The sequence below is a fragment of the Dama dama genome, chromosome 20 (assembly GCF_033118175.1).
Source record: "Dama dama isolate Ldn47 chromosome 20, ASM3311817v1, whole genome shotgun sequence".
In the NCBI taxonomy this organism is placed as follows: Eukaryota; Metazoa; Chordata; class Mammalia; order Artiodactyla; family Cervidae; genus Dama; species Dama dama.
In genome coordinates this window covers 33,251,615-33,272,242 of record NC_083700.1, presented here as the reverse complement: position 1 = coordinate 33,272,242, position 20,628 = coordinate 33,251,615, and the positions used below count along the sequence as shown (strand labels likewise).

General features: G+C 41.5%; 1 protein-coding gene across 2 annotated transcripts in view; it reads left to right on the top strand.

Annotated features, from left to right (window-relative positions):
• Positions 1 to 20,197, top strand: part of CD53 (CD53 molecule) — a 35,938-nt gene extending 15,741 nt beyond the window's left edge. The window contains exons 2-8 of one of the 2 annotated variants that reach the window (XM_061121189.1): positions 364 to 444; positions 2,016 to 2,204; positions 3,650 to 3,724; positions 4,294 to 4,389; positions 17,219 to 17,299; positions 18,424 to 18,507; positions 19,362 to 20,197. In XM_061121189.1, coding sequence (XP_060977172.1) covers positions 382 to 444; positions 2,016 to 2,204; positions 3,650 to 3,724; positions 4,294 to 4,389; positions 17,219 to 17,299; positions 18,424 to 18,507; positions 19,362 to 19,433 — 660 coding nt within the window. In that variant the 5' untranslated portion in view covers positions 364 to 381 and the 3' untranslated portion in view covers positions 19,434 to 20,197. The remainder of the gene's footprint in view (positions 1 to 363; positions 445 to 2,015; positions 2,205 to 3,649; positions 3,725 to 4,293; positions 4,390 to 17,218; positions 17,300 to 18,423; positions 18,508 to 19,361) is intronic. The other variant, XM_061121190.1, reaches the window with a different exon arrangement.
• Positions 20,198 to 20,628: the final 431 nt, after the last annotated feature.

The window sequence follows — 20,628 nt, the reverse complement described above, 5'->3', positions numbered from 1 at the left end:
TGACCTTCCCAGATGATTGACCAGATTATCCCTGATCCCCCAGATGCCTGCTTTGTGTCACTGTAATTCACCCTCCTGTAAGAATGGTTTTACTACTTACTTCTAGAGTGCTTAATTCAATGTTAAGCACCCTGGCTTGCTGAACTGAAGCAAAAGTGAGTGTCCAAGATGAGATAATTGGTACCTCAATTCAGAGACTAAAAAAGCAAGAAATCTGGGGAAACTTTCCAGAGAAGATTCACAGCTCAAACTCACAGTGATGCTGGAGACCCTTGAACCCTGGACATTTGTGTCCTCTGATCTCTGGTGCCACTTTGCAGAGTCAGGTTACTCACTTCCTCTCTTCTTCCTTCTACTTTTTAGGGCAAGAATATCTCAAGCATGGGCATGAGTAGCTTGAAATTGCTGAAGTATGTCCTGTTTTTCTTCAATTTGATCTTTTGGGTAAGTGTGTCTCTTCTGAGCATGGTTAAGCTCACCTCTTCCTAGCTACACTCTACTTCTCTCTCGTTTCCTGAAGAGCCTGGTGTGGAGTGCAATTCATGCATGCAAAGGTCATGTGCAGTACATCCAGCCTAAGAAGAAGGGAGTGATAATTTTCTCCCCTCTTCCCATCCTGCCATAAGAAAAGCCTGCATCCAACCTGGGCTGGTGATCTGTTTCACCCTAGATAATATACATGTTTCGATGCTGTTCTTTTGAAACATCCCACTCTCGCCTTCTCCCACAGAGTCCAAAAGTCTGTTCTGTATATCTGTGTCTCTTTTTCTGTTTTACATATAGGGTTATCGTTACCGTCTTTCTAAATTCCATATATATGTGTTAGTATACTGTATTGGTCTTTATCTTTCTGGCTTACTTCACTCTGTATAATGGGCTCCAGTTTCATCCAATGAGACAAGTGCTCGGGCCTGGTGCACTGGGAAGACCCAGAGGAATCGGGTGGAGAGGGAGGTGGGAGTGGGGATCGGGATGGGGAATACATGTAAATCCATGGCTGATTCATGTCAATGTATGACAAAAACCACTTCAATACTGTAAAGTAATTAGCCTTCAACTAATAAAGATAAATGAAAAAAAAAAAAAGAAAAGCCTGCAAAATTGAAAGACACCAGTGCGGTTGGTGATGCTGTTTCTCTGGGTGCTTTAGACTATTACTGCTCACTGCTGACATCTATGGGTGAGAAACCTAAGATTCTAACTCCCTGTATTGAATGCCTCTTTTTTTCTTGCTCCCCTGACCTCAACCCTGAATCCTTAGAAAAAATAGCTGATCGAAAAGGAAATCCCCTTTTCTGGGAAGGTTTCACTATATTAAGGCTTCCCTGGTGACGCAGACAGTAAAGAATCTGCCTGCAATGCTGGAGGCCAGGGTTCAATCCCTGTGTCGTGAAGATCCCCTGGAGAAGGGAATGATAATCCATTCCAGTATTCTTGTCTGGAGAATCCTGTGGATAGATAGAGGAGCCTGGGGGAGGTGGGGGGTGGTGTATAATCCACGGGGTCACAAAGAGCTGGACACAACTGAGAGACTAACACTTTCACTTTCACTATATCAGATTTAGCAATTGAATTTCAGACATAGGATGAGTTGTTACTCATGTTTCTATGAGAAGATTCTTAAAAGTTTGGCTTCTCTACTTTTCTGCCAAGAAAGATGAACTTCTCAACCAGTGTATTCTCTTTACAAAGGGAAGACCACATATAAACAGTTGAGCGAGTAAGGAGTAGGGATCTGAATCATGAAGATCTAAAAAAAGGAGTAGGAATCTGAATCATGAAGATACTGTGTTATCCATAGGAATGACCATTTTGATATCTGGTATGGATAGGATGAAGTATGTGTGGGACAGCACAGGAGATGCCTTTTTTTTTAGGCACTTGGAGAAATCTGGGTAAAGAGTTTATTGGCTAGAGCCAAGGGAAAAAATGATTCTAGTGTCAGGTAAGTGGGTATGAGGAGATATTTAAGAACCACCTTGCATTTCAGAATGTTATGTGATTCTTCTTTTCAGTTCTGTGGCTGTTGCATTTTGGGCTTTGGGATCTACCTCCTGATCCACAGCAAGTTTGGAGTACTCTTCCATAACCTCCCCTCTCTCACGCTGGGCAATGTGCTTGTCATTGTGGGTTCCATCATCATGGTGGTTGCCTTCCTGGGATGCATGGGATCCATCAAGGAGAATAAATGCCTGCTTATGTCGGTGAGTGACTCTCACAGCTGATGTGCCTAAGTGGGGGAGGTGGGCATGATGTCTTAAACCACAGGCAAGACGTTTTCTGGTAGCTCATCTATTAGTGAAAATAAATTGTTGGACCATGAAGTTGGCACCTCAGCTCAGTCCAGTCTGTCTAGGCCCAGAGAGGGATAAATAAGAAAAGATATCACTGTCCTCCTTAGTATCCATTTTACACTGTTAATGATGACCCTTATCATTATAATTTGCATTCATAGCTTTTTATTTATTCTTTATGTATGGTTGAAATCAAGAGAGTCATCCATCTACCTAAATGTTCCTCACATTAGTATATATTTCCAGGATCTGACTTAGAGTCATTAACTGGTGGAAAATCTAGTCTCTAGATTCTTCTGAGTATTGTGACCCTTCTAAGATGGCAGAGGATACATATGTATCTCAAATCTGTACTAGCTACACCACAGTGTGAGTGACCCAGCTGGGTGAGAGCCTATGCTGAGGCCATTGAGGTCTAACGTGAGAGATGCTAGAGCTTTTCACTTTCTTCCTGTCAGCTAACTAGCCTCAGGAGCACCTTTAGATTTAGGCTTTGCCTATAAGCTCTATGAAAGAAGAGTTTCTCATTTCTCTGGTGTGCCCACACAGAGCTCGATAATAAAGCACCACTCTATCCATAAATATAGGTTCCCAATCACTTTTTTTCTTCCTCAAGTCTTGTGGTTAATCTTCTTTCCTTTATGTGTTAAACAGCCAAAAGATAGAATAAGAAAGTCCTTGTTCTCAGATAGTCCCCAGACTATTAGCAAAAGATGGAAGATAATAGACTTGGGGAAAAGGTTTTGAGTAATCAGAGTTTGTGTTGGGGTAAAACAATGAAAGAAAATGAAAAAGTGAAAATGTGTTTGCTGTTAAGTATGATTAGTACAAACATCTAAAATTGGAGATAAATATGGGTGAAGATCATGATTAGAGCACCTCTTCTCCCTGTCTGTACAGGGCTCCTCTCAACCTCTATTATCATCTTCCTCCACCCTATAATAGCCTTCTGCTTGCAGAAAAAACCAGGCCCCAAACTCTGAAGACACATGATTTAGTTTACTAGTCTTTTGCTCAACTGCTTCAGCTAGCTAATGCCAAAACTGCTTCACTGATTCAACAAAGGGTAATCCATATTCACTATGCACCTGGAACTCAATAAACGCAATGGGAAGAAGAGAGAAAAGCTGATCTGCTGAAAAGCTGAAGACAGCTGATCTGCCCTCTAGAGTCTTGAAGTCTGATTGTAGGAAAAGAACAGATATTCCTCACAAAACATGAAAAAGCCTATGAAAGCTTGAGTAGGTGGGAACTCCTGCCCATGTATAGAGATCTGCCTTTATGCTGCCAGGGTAGAGTGGGAGCGGGGGAGTAGCTGGCTTCATTGTTGTGAGCATCTCTTTGCTTTGCCCCAGTTCTTTGTCCTGCTGCTGATTATCCTCCTTGCTGAGGTGATCTTGGCCATCCTGCTCTTTGTGTATGAACAGAAGGTAAGTTACCGAAAACACAATTCATTGTTGGATTGCTAAGAGTTGGGGGGGGGGGTGTGGGGAAGAGAATTCGGCACAAGTAAGTCCTATGATAGATCTAGAGTCAAAGTGGAAGGATGAAAGAAAAAGAGAGTGACTGTAATTGGGGAGAAAAAAAATTATGAAGGTGATCGTATTTGAGTGGTGCTTTGAAGGATGAATGGGAAGAACAGTAAAAATCAAGTTTATCTTCCCCCTATTTGCCTACTTACTTTTCTCCATCTGTCTGGCAGTAAAGAATATCTGTCTCAGTGCCTAAGAGAACCCATGTTTGATTTGCTCCTTTGCATCCTTTGTAACCCAGGGTTTTGGAAGGTCAAGAGAATGCTGTGTGTTTCTTCCTTCATTGCCATCCCATCCTCAGCATTTCTTCCTGTTTATAAGCTCCCTCCCCTGACTTAGTTCTGAAGAGATCATTTGGAAGGGAGGAACAAATGGAACTATTTTATTAGCCTGCATTAGAAATTCCCTGTTCCTTAAACTCACCTGCTTTTTACAACAACTCCTCTGCTGGAATGTGTCCCATACAGCTGCAAGAATACGTGGCTGAGGGTTTGACCAAGAGCATCCAGCGATACAACTCAGACAATAGCACCAAGGCAGCGTGGGACTCCATCCAGTCATTTGTGAGTACAAAATCCTCCTTATCTCAGCCCAGATGTAATTTTCCAGCCTCAGTCCCCGGGCACTGAAAGGGTCTCTCTTTCATGAAAGCTTCAGAATCTAAGGTCCACAGCCCCTAGGTTCAGAACAATGCTTGGCTGTCAGAAACAGGAGAGCATGAGATTCAGCTTGGTTGGTACAAAGTTGTCTATTAATACATTCTCTCTTTTACCCTTTACCCACTCAGGCTCATTGTTTCAGCCCTACTAAGATGTAAGAAAGACCCAAACATGTCATTCTGGATTAGTTTATGTATTTTCCAATTTTTTTCTGAAAACAGAAATTGTTTAATATAGGAAATCTCTTTTGAATTCCTGAGTAGCCCAACTCATTCTTGTTACCTAGCTCACCAGAACCCCATTTCTCATGCCCCTCCCCACCACAAACATATATTTTAACTCAGCATTCCTTTCTGGGTGTGCTGGGGTCAGGAAGCCAGTCTGACAATGGCATAGTTTGTGTCTCAGACAATACCATTATGACCACCTGGAGCCACCTGTGGCCCTGCCATGCCTTCTTAGTGTGGGGTAAAAGAAATAGCACAAGAATTAAAGTCCAGAGACCAGGATTGGGTGGCTTTGGGAAAGTCACTTAACTTTCTGGATCCCTATTCTTCTTTCTTTTAAAAATCCAGTCTATAAACCTTTTATTATAGAATTTCTAGGCTGACATAAAAGAAAAGCAAATAATAGCAAAATGAATCTGTGGGTACATATCATCCAGCTTCAACAGTTAACATTTTGCCAATATTGTTTTAGCTAATTCTCTATGCGTTTTTTGCTAGAACTTTTTAAAGCAAATAATAGATATTATATTATTTCAGAGCTAAATATAAAGATAATAACTTTGTTTTTTAAAACAATTTTTTAAGAACAATCTTGTTGTTGTTCAGTTGCTCAGTCGTGTCCGACTCTTTGCAACCCCATGGACTGCAGCATGACAGGCCTCCCTGTCCTTCAACATCTCCTGGAGTTTGCTTAAACTCATGTCCATTGTCCAAGAGCAGTCTTAGGTTTACAACAAATCTGAAAGGGAGGTACAGAGATATCCCATATACTCCCACACTTGCATAGTCTCCCCCATTATCCACATCACTCACCAGAATGGTACTTTTAAAAAAGTAAAGTAAAGTAAAGGCTGAGCCTACATTGACACATAATTATCACCCAAGGTCCATAGTTCACATTGGGGTTCACTCTTGGTGTTACACATGCTATGCATTTGAAGAAATTTATAACGACATATATGCATAATTATAATATCATTCAGAGTAGCTTTGCCCTCCTAAAAACTCTCTGCATTCCCTCCTCCTCCCACCCTCATCCTTCACAGCCACTGATCTTTTTATTTTTCAATAGTTTTGCCTTTTTCAGAATGTCATATAGTTAAAGTCATACTGTTTATAAGCTTTTCAAATTGGCTTCTTCCACTTGCTAATATGCATTTAAGATTCCTCCTTGTCTTTTCATGATTTGATAGCTCAATTCTTTTTAGTGTTAATATTCCATAGTCTGGATATACCGCAGTTTACTTACTCATTCACTTATTGAAGGACATCTTGAGTGCTTCCAAGTTTTGGCAATTAAGAATAAAGCTTCCATAATCATTAATAAGCAGCATTTTTGTTTGTGGACATAAGTTTTATACTTCTTTGGATAAATACCAATGTGTAATTGATGAATCATTTAGTAAAAGTGTGCATTATTCGTAAGAAACCTCCAAATGGTCTTCTGAAGAATCTGTACCACTTCTCATTCCCACCAGCAATGTATGAAATTGCTCCACATCCTCACCAGTATTTAGTGTCAGTGTTCCAGATTTTGACCATCCTCATAAGTGTGTACTGGTAGCTCATTACTTTAATTTTCATTTCCTTGATGACATATAATGTAGATTTTCATATGTTTATTTTCCATTTCTATATCTTCTTTGGCGAGGTGTCTGTTATGTTTGTTGGTTCATTTTTTAATCAGGTTAGTTGTTATCTTATTGCTCAGTTTTAAGAGGTTTCTCTCTCTCTTTTATATATAGATTTTTAGGTAACAGTCATTTATCAGATGTGTCTTTTGCAAATATTTTCTCCAAGTCTGTGGCTTGTCTTCTATTTCCCCAGACACTGTCTCTTGCAGAATAGAAGTTTTTAATTTTAGCCAAGTCCAACTTATCCATTATTTCTTCCATTATTTCATTATTTCATCATGATTTTGCTGTGGTTTCTAAAAAGATATCATCATAACCAAGGTCATGTAGGTTTTCTCTCATATTATCTTCTAAGATTTTTGTAGTGTTGTATTTTACTTTTAGATCTATAATCTGTTTTGAGTTAACTTTTGTGAATGGTGTAGGTTCTCTGTCTAGCTGTTGGTTTGTTTATTTTTGTTTGTTTGTTTTTGTGTTTTTGTTTTTGGTATATGAATGTCTAATTTTCCCAACACCATTTGTTGAGCTATCTTTTTTGCATTGTATTGCTCCTTTGTCAAAGATCTGTTGACTACATTTATGCAGGCCTGCTTCTGGGCTCTCTATATCTATTTGTCTGTTCTTTCACCAGTACCACACTATCTTGATTGCTGCAGCTTTGTAGGAAGTCTTGAAGTTGGGTAGTATCAGTCCTCCAACTTTGTTCTTTTCCTTCAGCATTGTGTTGACAATTATGGGTCTTTTGCCTCTCTATGCTACTGCTGCTGCTGCTAAGTCGCTTCAGTCGTGTCCAACTCTGTGCGATCCCATAGACGGCAGCCCACCAGGCTCCTCTGTCCCTGGAATTCTCCAGGCAAGAATACTGGAGTGGGTTGCCATTTCCTTCTCCAATGCATGCATGCATGCTAAGTTGCTTCAGTCATGTCCGACTCTATGCGACCCTATGGACAGCAGCCCTCCAGGCTCCTCTGTCCACAGGATTTTCCAGGCAAGAATACTGGAGCAGGTTGCCATTTCCTTCTCTATATAAACTTTCAAATCAGCTGGTTGACATCCATTAAATAACTGGCTGAGATTTTGATTGGGTAGCATTGAATCTATAAATCTAGTTGAGAAGAACTGGTACCTTAATAACACTGAGTCTTCCTATCCATGGAAATGGCATACTTCCCCATTTACTTGATTTTGTTCATCAGAGTTTTATAGTTTTCCTATTATATAGGATAGGAAAGATCTTGCACTTATTTTGTTAGATTTATACCTAAGTATTTCATTTTGGGGAATGCTAATGTAAGTGGCATTGTGTTTTTAATTTCAAATTCTATTTATTCTTTATTGTAATATATGAAAGCAACTGATGTTTGTTATCAACCTTATGTTCTGCAACCTGGGTATAATCTGAGCTGTCTTTGATGTGCTGCTTTGTAGGTACCTGCAGTTGTTTCCCTCATTCTGCTCAGAAGCAGCCTTGGGTGCAAGTCCCCCCTTTCCCTCACTGCCAGTCACTGCCCCCAGCCTCTGCCTCCCCTGCCCTGTTGTGGAGTCACACCTCAGGGCAGGAGGTCCACATGGACTCTCAGGGTACATACCTGAGAGTGTGGGGTGGTGGTAAGCTGTGGTGAAGCAGCCTCTATCAGAGACCTAGGATGTTTCTGCTGTGCTGCTTGAGTAAGCACCAACAATGGCAGCTGCTGCCCCACCAATACTGGGTCACCTCTGTATTCTAAGATTTGAATCATTTCTTTGGTCATGGCCAACCCAGATCCCTTGCTGCACTGTGACATGGAAAGAGTGGGGAAAGAGCATTTGCTCAACCTGGGTTGGGGCATGCCCATAGGTAGTTCCACTAAAGCAGACCTCTTTCCACCTTGCCTTAGAGGAAAGCCAGCATGCATGTGCTCCTCATGGTGGAGTCCAGGCTTCTACAGCTCTCCTGTTAATCCAAACAGTCCTTCAATCAACAAAGGGACCTTGTCTCCCCAGTATAGGACCCCAGGACTGGGGCTCCAGATTTGTGACTCTCAACAGCTCACTCCCCAGGGTGGGTGGTATCCCACCCATGTACACTCTTTTTTGCTCTGAGTCGCCTCCCAGGGTCACAGGTCCTGACCTCCTGATTACATGTGTATCTTTCTCACAGCCTTGGTTGTACAGGAGTCCTTCCGCCCTTTTTAAGTTAGTTTTCAGTGAGAATTGTTCCACATGTAGATGTAATTTTGATGTGTTCCTGGCGGGGAGGTGAGGTATGCTAACTTCTGGATTTTTAGTTTAGCACTTATACCTACGTTTTAGGGAAGGAAAATAAATGTTGACCATTCCCATCATGACATACTACCACAGGCCTACCACCTGGACTTAATAGCAGGAAGGTTATGGGGAACTTCTGGTAAAGGGGTATATATACCAGCCCAGAGGGAAAGAAATCTCAAGGTGCATCAACCTGTCCACTTATAGGGCAGAAAAGCTCACAGAGAGACTCCACATATTCAGATCTCTTGTTTGGGAACCAAAGAAGCACCAGCTTTGTAGGGAGCTTCTTCTTTTCCTGCCCATTTAAAATGTAATATCTTGTGAGTTACTTGACAGACAGTAGGGAAGCCCCCCACCACCACCTCCATGTGTCTATGATTTGTTTGGGTATGAAAGTTTGAAAGTGAAAGTCACTCAGTTGTGTCCAACTCTATGTGACCCCATGGCCCACGGCCCACCAGGTTCCTCTGTCCATGGGATTCTCCAGGCAAGAATACTGGAGTGGGTTGCCATTCTCTTCTCCAGGGGATCTTCCTAATCCAGAGATTGAACCCAGGTCTCCTGCATTGCAGGCAGACTCTTTGCCATCTGAGCCACTAGGGAAGCCCTTATTTGGGTATGATTGCTCCTTTCTATGTAGATGAGGGCTATGGACATCAAGTCTCCATACTCACCTCCCAACTATCCTAAGCCATCCCAAATATGACAAACCATGGGAATCTGAAGATTGTTTGATCTACTTCACAGCAGGGGAAAACATACTATTTAGAGTCACTATAGTTAAACATAGAGCTTCCATAAACAGGGGTCACATAGCAAGGGGATTTTTGGCCACCAGTCTAAGCCACTGTCTACATTTGGTGCAGATGAGTGGCTGAAGCTTTCACAGAATCCTCTTGGTACTGCAGACAGGCCACAGACCCAGAAGTAAGAATAGTTGTGGACCTTTGCATATGTTTGAGCCACAGGAGCGGAACATATTTCCAGTAACTAGAGCCAAATAGTCCACGAGGCAAACACTGTGGGCAACAAGAGAGATGTTTTAGGGGTAAAAGATAAGGCAAAATCTCATTCATGAGTAGCATTGGAGAAAACTATCCCTAATTTTGGCTTTTTTCCCAGTGGGTGATACTGTCAGGGGAGTGTGTAATTTCCTTGGTTCTGTCTTTTCGCAGCAAAGATTTGAAACAGTGGACAAGTGTTACAGCTCTGTTACAGTTCAGTTTTATTTGGCAAGCAAATGATAGTACATCCTTGAGGCATCAGGGCAGGCCAACCCAAAGAGGGAGGCTCAATCCTGGCTCCTCTTTTCATATGTTTTGTCTCCTTCCCATGAACCTGCCGTATGTAAACTGGGATAGCCAGGAAGGCTGTTTGTTTCACCTGAGGTTCTCACTCCAGTCCTCGAATTTTCTTTTGTTCCATTTTCCTGGCTTCTTCCTTTCTTTGTCTTTTATCCACCGCCATTTTGGACTCTTTTTTCCTATTCTAACTGCCTAACAATACTACACAATTTGTCCTTTAATATCTCTAAGAGGTAAACTCAAATTGCAGATAGGGGCTCAGTGGGAACCCACCTGAGTAAACCTACTTCTTGTGGGTTTAGCTCACTGTGCTAATGCTTCTGGAGAGGTGATCTGGGCCTGAAGGGGGCCCATTTCTATATAAACTTTCTATATAAAGGTTTTCTATAAAACTTTTATTGTCCATCTGGACTGAAGGTGATACTAGAAGCAAATCCTATCTCCCAAGGGGTTAGGATACCAAGCCACTTGGAATGGGGAGAACAATTTAAATGCCAGTGAATTATAGTAACACCAGGTGGGATGTCCTGTGGCATCCCCCTAAAAAGCAAACAAACAAACAAAAAACCCACAAGATCTTCATTCCACCTGATAGGCCCAAGGCTTCCTTTTTTAAAAAAACTTTTAAATTTATTTTGGGGTGTAGACCCTGATGCTGGGAAAGACTGAAGGCAAAAGAGAAGGGGGTGGCAGAGGATGAAATTGTTAGATAGCATCACTGACTCAAATGGATATGAATTTGAGCAAACTCCAGGAGATGGTGGAGGACAGAGAAGCCTGGCATGCTGCAGTCCAAGGGGTAGCATAGAGTCAGATGTGCCTTAATGACTGAACAACAACATGGCTGATTAACAATGTTGTGATAATTTCAGGTGAACAGCAAAGAGACTCAACCACACGTATACACATATTCATTCTCTCCCAAACTTCCCCCCCACCCAGGCTGCCACATAACACTGAGCAGAGTTCCTGTGCTATGTTAGGACGAGACCTCCCTTTTGAACCTGCCCTCTCAGCCTCTGTTTTATTGTCCATCCAGCCAGCCATTCTTGTGCAGATTGTTGGCCTGAGGCATTTAATAGTCTGATAGCTTCAGACAGCCCTCAGGACCAAACTTTTAATGTGCCCTCAGGAAATAGGGCTTTTAACATCCATCTGGCTGACACATTTTATAAAGCCAGCTACAGTGACTGCAGCCATGAAATTAAAAGACTCTTGCTCCTTGGAAGAAAAGCTGTGACAAATGTGGCATATTAAAAGGCAGAGACATCATTTTGCCGACAAAGCTATAGTAAAAGCTATAGTTTTTCTGGTAGTCATGTACAAATATGAGAGTTGGACCATAATAAGATGGCTGAGTGCCAAAGAATTGATGTTTTTGAACTAAGGTGTTGGAGAAGACTCTTGATAGTCCCTTGGACAGCAAAGAGATCAAACCAGTCAATCCTAAAGGAAATCAATCCTGAATATTCATTGGAAGGACTGATGCTGAAGCTGAAACTCCAATATTTCAGCAACCTGATGTGAAGAGCTGAGTCAATGGAAAAGACCCTGAAGCTGGGAAAGATTGAAGGCAGGAGGAGAAGGGGATGACAGGATGAGATGGCTGGATGACATCATCAATTCAGTGGACATGAGTTTGAGCAAACTCTCAGAGATAGTGAAGGACAGGGAAGCCTGGCATGCTACAGTCCATGGGGTTATAAAGAGTCAGACACAACTGAGCGACTGAACAATGGTGGGGTTATGTGGTAGATGGAAAGTTCAAGGAATTTCTTGGGCTTCTGCTCACTCTTTTTTTTTTTCCATTTATTTTTATTAGTTGGAGGCTAATTACTTTACAATATTGTAGTGGTTTTTGCCATACATTGATATGAATCAGTCATGGATTTACATGTATTCCACATCCCGATCCCCCCTCCCACCTCCCTCTCCACTCGATCCCTCTGGGTCTTCCCAGTGCACCAGCTCCGAGCACTTGTCTCATGCATCCAACCTGGGCTGGTGATCTGTTTCACACTTGATAATATACATGTTTCGATGCTGTTCTCTCGAAACATCCCACCCTTGCCTTCTCCCACAGAGTCCAAAAGTCTGTTCTGTACATCTGTGTCTCTTTTTCTGTTTTGCATATAGGGTTATTGTTACCATCTTTCTAAATTCCATATATATACGTTAGTATACTGTATTGGTCTTTATCTTTCTGGCTTACTTCACTCTGTATAATGGGCTCCAGTTTCATCCATCTCATTAGAACTGATTCAAATGAATTCCTTTTAATGGCTGAGTAATATTCCATGGTGTATATGTACCACAGCTTCCTTATCCATTCATCTGCTGATGGACATCTAGGTTGCTTCCATGTCCTGGCTATTATAAACAGTGCTGTGATGAACATAGGGGTGCACATGTCTTTGTCCAGTCACCTGATCACTGCCAATTTGGGCTGATGTTCCACACATAACTTCCAATTTTGATAGTTTGACAGTTTTGCCTTTGATTGTATTAATAGCAGTCTGATTGGCTTTCCTACTAGCAAAGGCTAGCACCAACCCAGAGGCTGTGTCAGCACAGGTAAGGGCATATTTATACCCTTCTGTCACAGGCAAAAGCCTATGTGGTCCACTTGCCATCTGGTTACCAGAGGAGGGCACCACCTCAAATGATGCATAAAGCAGTCCTTATCTGTAACTTGGAGACCCATAGATTTGAGAGGCAAATGAAGCCTTTTTGCTATTTCCCAAGTTGTTTTGGGAGTTCTATGTCTGACTTTCGGTGGAGTCATTCTGCTGCATAGGAGGAGGTCTGTAATTCTTACAGACACAAGCCTCTTGTCCTTGCTAGTGTATCTGCTTTGCAATTGCCTGGCAGAGTTGAGGGTGAGTGAGCAGAAACAAGCCATATGGTCACATCGGCACCAGGTTGTGTGCAAACAGTTCAGATATCCGCCCATAACTCAGACCCCCACAGAGGTTCATTTACTGTTTCCAATTATCTTGATGCCATTGAGACATCCATATTGTCAAGCCTTTCCATACTGCCCAAATGTCAGTGGCAAGGTTGAAGGGTGTGGGATTGTAAGCAATCACCAGCCATTCTGCTCTGAGTTCTTCCCAATGACTATTATGTCCAGTCCCTTCCTTGAATCAGATGACATCTGACTCCAAAACAACAGCTATGGTGTATCACCAAGGTAGATCACCCTTACAGCTGCCCTCGATGTACCATGTATCCACAACGGGCATCCAGGTACCTTCCTGTACTTGAAGTAAATTGGGTCCAACAGGGGATGTCACTGGGGTCTCTGGTGGGTAGATATAGGTCACTATTTGCAACTCCTGAGTAAGTGGACCAGTGTTATAAGTGCTTCTCTCTTGAAGGTATGCATGCCACTTTTGTAAGGTACTCAGTTGTACACAGGCATTCATAGGCTTTAAAAACATGTCCTTAATCCATCCGAAGCAAATGGCAACCCACTCCAGTATTCCTGCCTGGAGAATTCCATAGACAGAGGACCCTGGCAGGCTACTGTCCGTGGGGTTGCAGGAGTCAGACACAACTTAGCGACTTAACTACTACTACTACTTAATCCATCCCCCCACAGGCAGGGATGTCTCTACACTGACAAGTAAGTCAGTGGTTAGACCCTCAGTTTGTTGTAAGTCTAGATATATTGCTGACAATTGTTTGTCCATAGTGCTATATCAATTCTTTGCCCCTTCCCAAAACTGAGACCAAAATCTTAGTTGGACTCATTTCCCATTTTGTCACTACCATAGTCCTTATCCAAACCCTCCAGAGTATAGACTTACATCCAACTCACAACTTATGTCTGACATTAACACCTCCAGTCCTTGGACTTATTTGACCATAAGTTCAGCTTTTTCAAAAGCTTCTTGTGGGCTTGTGGGGTGGGGTGTTCCTAACCCAGGTATTTCACTTTTTCACTAAATCATATGTGCTGTGTGCTCAGTAGTGTTCTGACTCTGCAACCCTATGGATGGCAGCCTGCCAGTCTCCTCTGTCCATTGGGATTTTCCCAGCAAGAATACTGGAGTGGGTTGCCATTTCCTCCTCAAAGGGAATCTTCTCAATGCAGGGATCAAACCCAAGTTCACAACTCGAACGGCTCCTATATTGCAGGCAAAGTCTTTGCTGCTGAGTCACCTGGGAAGCCCCAAAGAATATAGGGGTCTCAATATTTGGACAAGGTAGAGAATAAAAAGCTGCCCATACCCTAGCACACCTATAAAGGATTGTAGTTCTTTTCTATTGTAGGGCATGGTTTATCTATATTCTATCAATAGCAGCTTTGGGCATCCCTTCAGTCTTAGCAGACTAGATAACTCCTAGCAACTTTACTGACTGTCCAGGTCCTTGTAGCTTATTGGTATTGAACTCCAATCTTTATGCTTAAATGTTCCAGAAGAGGCTTGGGAAACAGAAAACAAGTCATTACATGTTAACCTAGTATCATCAATGTAATGATGGAGAACTACAGAAAGAAGGAGAGTCCATTTCTTCAAGTCCAGGGCCACCATCCCATGACATATAGTAAGATGACGTTGGGGTAGGATGGTAAAAGACCATTGTACCCCCTTCCCACATGAAGGTGCACTGGTCCTGGGGCTCTTTATCTAAGTGTTTGCTAAGAAAAGGCATTAGACAAATCTAAGACACTGTCTTGAGAGAAGAGGCTATGCCTTGAGAGAAGTGGCAATTATATCCAAGAGTTTTTGTAACTGCTACATAGATAGGGGGTATTACCTTGATTAATTCTCTATGGTCTACTGCCATACACCAGGTACCATTTGGTTTTTTCACTGCCTTCATGGGGCTACTGATCAGGCTTTGTGCTGGTATTATAACCACCACTTTCTCTAATTCCTTAATGGTAGAAGTTATTTTTTCTTATTCCGCAGGTACCCATTATTGTTTTTTATTGCTACTACTCTCTGGGGAGATAGGCAACTTTACAGAGTCCCATTTAGCATGACTAATCATTATAAGCTTGAGTGTCTGACCCATAAGTCGAACTCACCCATGGTGGTTTGAGGTCCAGGTCCTATAGAACATACACACCCAAAATATACTCAGATATGGGTGAAGATAAACCAGAGAAGGAGGGGGAGGCAATCTTCTGATTTGTAAATACAAGCTTTCACTTGTATTTTTCACTTTATAATGTTTGACCTCATATCCCATCAATGGTTGCTACTTCTCCTTGGAACTTAGATGGATTTCCATAAATCATAGTGCATTTTGTACAGTATTTGCTAGAACAATCTGTTTATTGGTGCAGGACCAATAAATAGTCTGTTCAAACTGGGACCTGCAAACCAAGGAGCACCCTTGACCCCACCCCTAATCCTTAGGAATCCAGGGTATACCTGCAAATATCCATTTAATTAAGTTGGCTGGGTGCCCTCATTTTTCTCCCACCCCAGCCCCATACAAACATTGCCAGAAGGCAGTTGGTGCTGTAACAGAAGCCATACACATTTGTGGCCCATTTTACACAATGCCATTGCCCCCAGTATCCCACAAATGGAGAACCTAGGCTGCAATGCCCTCTCTACTTTTTTGTTTAAATATTCTGGTTAATTCTACTAGTTCAGGGAGGAAAAATCTCATGGGGTTGTTTTTCAGCTCTTGTGGTGGTTTAGTTGCTAAGTCATATCCGAGTCTTATGAGCCCATGGACTGTAGCCTGCCAGGCTTCTCTGTCCATGGGATTCTCCAGGCAAGAATACTGGAGTGGGTTGCCATTTCCTTCCTATTATCTCTCAGTTCTCTACCATAATGTGCTTTAGTTTGAATCAGAGGCTATGACTGCAGTTCCTCTTCTTCTTTTATAATTATGTCCTCATCTTCTGAGGAGTCATGAGCCCAAGAATTCCACCTCTTGGGGTCCCAGTTGTCCTGTGAAATAATAGTCCTCACCTTTGAATGGGGTAGCCTAGGGCCCTACATTTAGCCATCTTACATTCCATCATTTCAATAGGTTCTTCCTGTTGTACTTTCTTTGATATAATGTCCTATGTTGCAGAACATGCCATCCATACATCTCTCTCTAGTGCCCAACTGAGCTGTAATTCCTTTTCTGTGCTAAATTTTAGAGCGCATAACAAAGGCCATGCAACAGCTGCAATAGATTGCTCACTTTTGCCCCCAACTTTTGCTTTGCTACCTCTTTGGTTAATGTATTTAGTAAGTCTTCTGGTGTTTCCATTGTGTCCCTGCACACTTGCATCAGCCTGAATTGTTCCATAAATTTAGCCAGATCACCCCACATGGAAATGGCTAGCCAACCTGGGATTTCCCCCGCAACAGCAAGCTTTTCCCTGCTTGGCCCCTTCACCCATTCTTGCATCATTTTCAGTCTCCTGCCTAGCTTGCCAATTGTCTAAGGATGGAGGGAACAGAAAGTGCGCAGTGAACTGAGAAGGCATCTTGAGACAAAAACAAGCCGGGTAGCCCCATATAATCACTGGGTCAGTTTATTAAACAGTAACTTACTCACAGTAACTTGACCTCATATCCCATCAATGGTTGCTACTTCTCCTTGGAACTTAGATGGATTTCCATAAATCATAGTGCATTTTGTACAGTATTTGCTAGAACAATCTGTTTATTGGGTGGTATCAGGATCAGGTGGACAACAATCTGGAAGCATTCACATCTATACTCCACACTGCCAAGGGACTGTTAGGAGGATTTTATAGTTAACTTGGAGTATGGAGGTAGGTCCCTGAAAACAGGACATGCACTCCTAAGTCAAGATGAATGGTAACTAGTCATTGGGTGCCAAAAATACATCAGCAAAAGTTTTCATCATTGTTTGGGAACTAATGGAGCATAAAGACCACAATACCTATTATTTATAAAGCCCTTAATGACGTAGAAGTGATTCACTGCACAGGGGTAGGGTCAGTGTAGGACAGGAGAAACTGTAAGGGCCCAAGATGGCATCAGCTATGCTAACAGACATACAGTGGGTCTAGGTGTGGTCAGCCTGATCCCTCCATTATAAAGTCCCCTGTGTGCCTAATTTTTGATCTGTAAAATGTGAATAAGTTAAATATGCCCTCTCTATTTCAAGAAGTTTTATGTGAATAAAATGTATAACAGGTTTGTGAATAAAATGGCATAACAGGTTTGTTATATTCAGTACTCAGTTCTAAGGAGCCATAGTAAACAAGTCAGCTCTGTATTTTTTGCCATAGAGTCAAATTGGAAGGGTTCACCTTTTCTCCAAGGCCCATGGTTTTCTTTCTGTCATCTGACTAACCATTGCTTTCTGGGGCTTTGGCTTTCAGCTGCAATGTTGTGGTGTAAACGGCACGAGTGACTGGACATCCGGAGTACCAGCATCTTGCCCCAAAGGCTCAAATGTTAAGGTAACTTATTTTTGGAAACATTTCTGCTATTGGCCACTGTGATTAAAACTTTAATTCCCCTAGAAATCCAGTCATACAGGACTTAGTCCTCCCAGCCATAAACAGGAAACTTCAAACAAAAGTGAGACCAGGGAAACATAGAACTAGAAAATAAGAAAAACAAAAAAAGAAAAATAAGCAAAAAAAAAAAAAAAAAAAAGAATAAGTTTATCTAGACTAGAGATGCCATTAAGAATCTTGCTACTCTGAACTGTTATATTAGAGGGGAAAAGTTTATGTGATAGTGGCAGAAGACTGTGTCTAGATTTTTCTTGAGTAATAATTAGGTCTTCTTATAGTTGAAAGTGAAATTTGCAAGCCAGAAGCAGAAAAGCTTCTCTTTCTACTTATTTCCCTGCTCTTCTTCCTTGGAGATGGCAGCATCCAACCCCTTAGCAGAATCAATTATAAATGAAGAGTGAGGAGCTGGGGGTGAAAGAGTTGATGGAACTTCTGACTAGACCCAGAGAAGAAGCCCAAATCATCTTGCAACTAGACCAAGCCCCTAAGGGTCTTGTTACCCATGTCACCCACTTGATGTTGTTTGGAAATCTCCAGAATTTGGGCGGGTGGGCCGTCTGTGAAGAAAGACTGGGACACCCACCAACCAGCAACTGCCCTGCAGCTTGGTAGGGCCATGATATGATTACTGGCTTTTGAAGCAGAAGCTGAAATGCAACGTCATAGGATTGCATAGCCTATATTCCTATTTGTCAATACCAAGACAGTAGTTTTGAATGTTCAAAAAATACAAGGACATGTGTTGTTGACCTGAATCTTGGGAGCTAGTTTAATGCAGTGTGTAAATATATGACTTCTACTTTATATACTTCCACTGTAATGATAACAATGCCTGAAAAGTCTCTAGTTTAATGTTCTCTAAGTCATGCTCATTTCTTCACCCATATTTAAAAATATATATATATAAAATATATATATACATATATATATATATATATACACACACACATATACATATTGCCTGTCCTAAGTGTCTTGGCAAAAGACAAACTATCATCCCAAATAAACCTCTTGATAAAGTTGAGTAATATAGTAATGTCATTTGTACATGTAATTTTTTCTAGGGTTGCTATATACAAGCAAAACAGTGGTTTCACTCTAATTTCCTGTATATTGGAATCACCACTATCTGTGTGTGTGTAATCCAGGTAAGAGCTTAATCAGAGGATTATTTTGAGAATTAAATAACTTAAATCATGTAATTTTTAAAGTATGTGCTTGATAAATATGAGCTCCCCCATTCAAGTAGAAAATTATGTTATTACCTGTTTAAGGCATACAGAAAATAATGCTGTAAGATTTATCTGGTCAATTTATCCCTAATAGAAATGAGTGTATCATGGTCAAATTAAAAGCCACTAAGTGGAACCTTACTTTTGTCCCTCATTCAGCTCATCTGGAAAAGCCTGTTAAATAAAACATTTCACTTGAAAAATTGGCCGTGTGTGCTAAGGAGGAGTTGGTGATGAGACTGTAATCAATTTCCTCATTGCTTCTCTGCATATCTTGACAAGTCAGGGGTGAATGGGGATAGTTTCTTGTTCTTTTTTATTATGTGATATTCCTACTCTTTTTATACCCAAGTGTCTTGAGTGTATCACAGATTAGCTAAGATCTACTTAGGAAGCTCAAAGAGAAATGATTTTTTCTCTGCTTGGAAACCAAGGAGGCCTACGGCAGGGGTAGAGAAGACTCATTGCACAATATATTGACCTGTGCAGAATTTGATTATACCAGAAGCAGGATTTCTGTGGTTTCTTAAGGAGACAAAAGATGTCCCAGCACCTAATACTCTACTATCTTGCCATCATCACTCTCACTTGTCTCCCCACTGCCATTCTAAAGCTAAAGGAGAAAACTCTTGAGAAGGAATTAGAAGTGATAGTAGGAAGGGTAGTTTCAGTGTGATGGACACTTTCTTTTCCTCTGGGATTCATCCTAGGGACTGTGGGTGAGATGTTTTACCTGTAAAGACCTCACTTTTTACCAACTCTTTCCTCAGGTATTAGGGATGTCCTTTGCACTGACCTTGAACTGCCAGATTGACAAAACCAGCCAGGTCCTAGGACTCTGACCTGCTGCTGCCATGTGCTGGAGAGACTTCTTTCATCGCTGGAAATCCAAAACAACTCGTATCATGAAGTCCTAAATGACCACCTCTTGAATTGGTGTCTTTGTTCTCCCTCCCATCTCTTCCCTATGGGGTCCCTGTCTTACACAACCAGAGAAGAGGGTGTTGGTCAGGCACTTCTCATCAGATGGCAAGACAATCCTTTACTCATTCATGGCAGTAGCCTTATCATTCATTAATACCTGAGCATTTGTCAGACATGAAAGGGCAAGAGAACCTGTGGTACTAATGGCTCAAAGTCAAAGGAGCTTGACTTTCTGCATCTTTCCATTGTCAAAAAGGCTCTGGCCTCTAAATCACACACAGTCCACTCTCCAAAGTCAAACAAGAGATAAATTTAAGGGAGCTCTGGGGGCAGATTCACTGGATCATTATCACAATCCTCTGTTTCCTTTTGACTAGGGGCCTTTGCTACAAGAATGACAAAAATACTCTTTCTCCAAAGGTTAGGTTTCATTTCAATTTCTTTATTGATCCATCTAAGTCTTTCCAAGAGGAACTGTCCAATGACTCACATCCTGATTTCAGTCAATTGCTTAGACTTTGATTTATATAACTATGAAGGAGTTCAGCAGGATCAGTATTTCTGCTGGTTGAGGTAATAATCACATTCAAAAGAGTTCTGGTGTTATTTCTCTTTCAGATAAGTTTTTTCTTAATGTAATATTTTAATTCTTCAATAAATAAAATAGCTTATGATCTCACAATCACTACATTCTCATTCCTTTGTCTCAAATATAGTTTTCATGACCCAGCCTGATTGTCCTGCTTGTAAGTTAAGGATATTAGTTATCTATTGCTAAATAATGAATTACTACAAAATTTGTCACTGACAACAACAAATATTTATTATCTCACAGTTTTTGTGGATCATAAATCTGAGAGCAGCTTAACTGGCTGATTCTGGCTTGTGATCTCCCTCATGACTACAGTCAAGATGTCAGCTGCAGTCATCTCAAGTCTCAACTAGAAGAGGACACACTTCTAAGTTCTCATATTGAAACAAGAGGGAAGGGGGCAGGGCACAGCCTTTAAAAGAATGACATAACCATAGGATATGACAAAAACTGGTTGGAACCAACTAGGTCCAAGGTGGTGGAATATTCGATTTCCAGTGGACTTTGAGCTTCATCATACA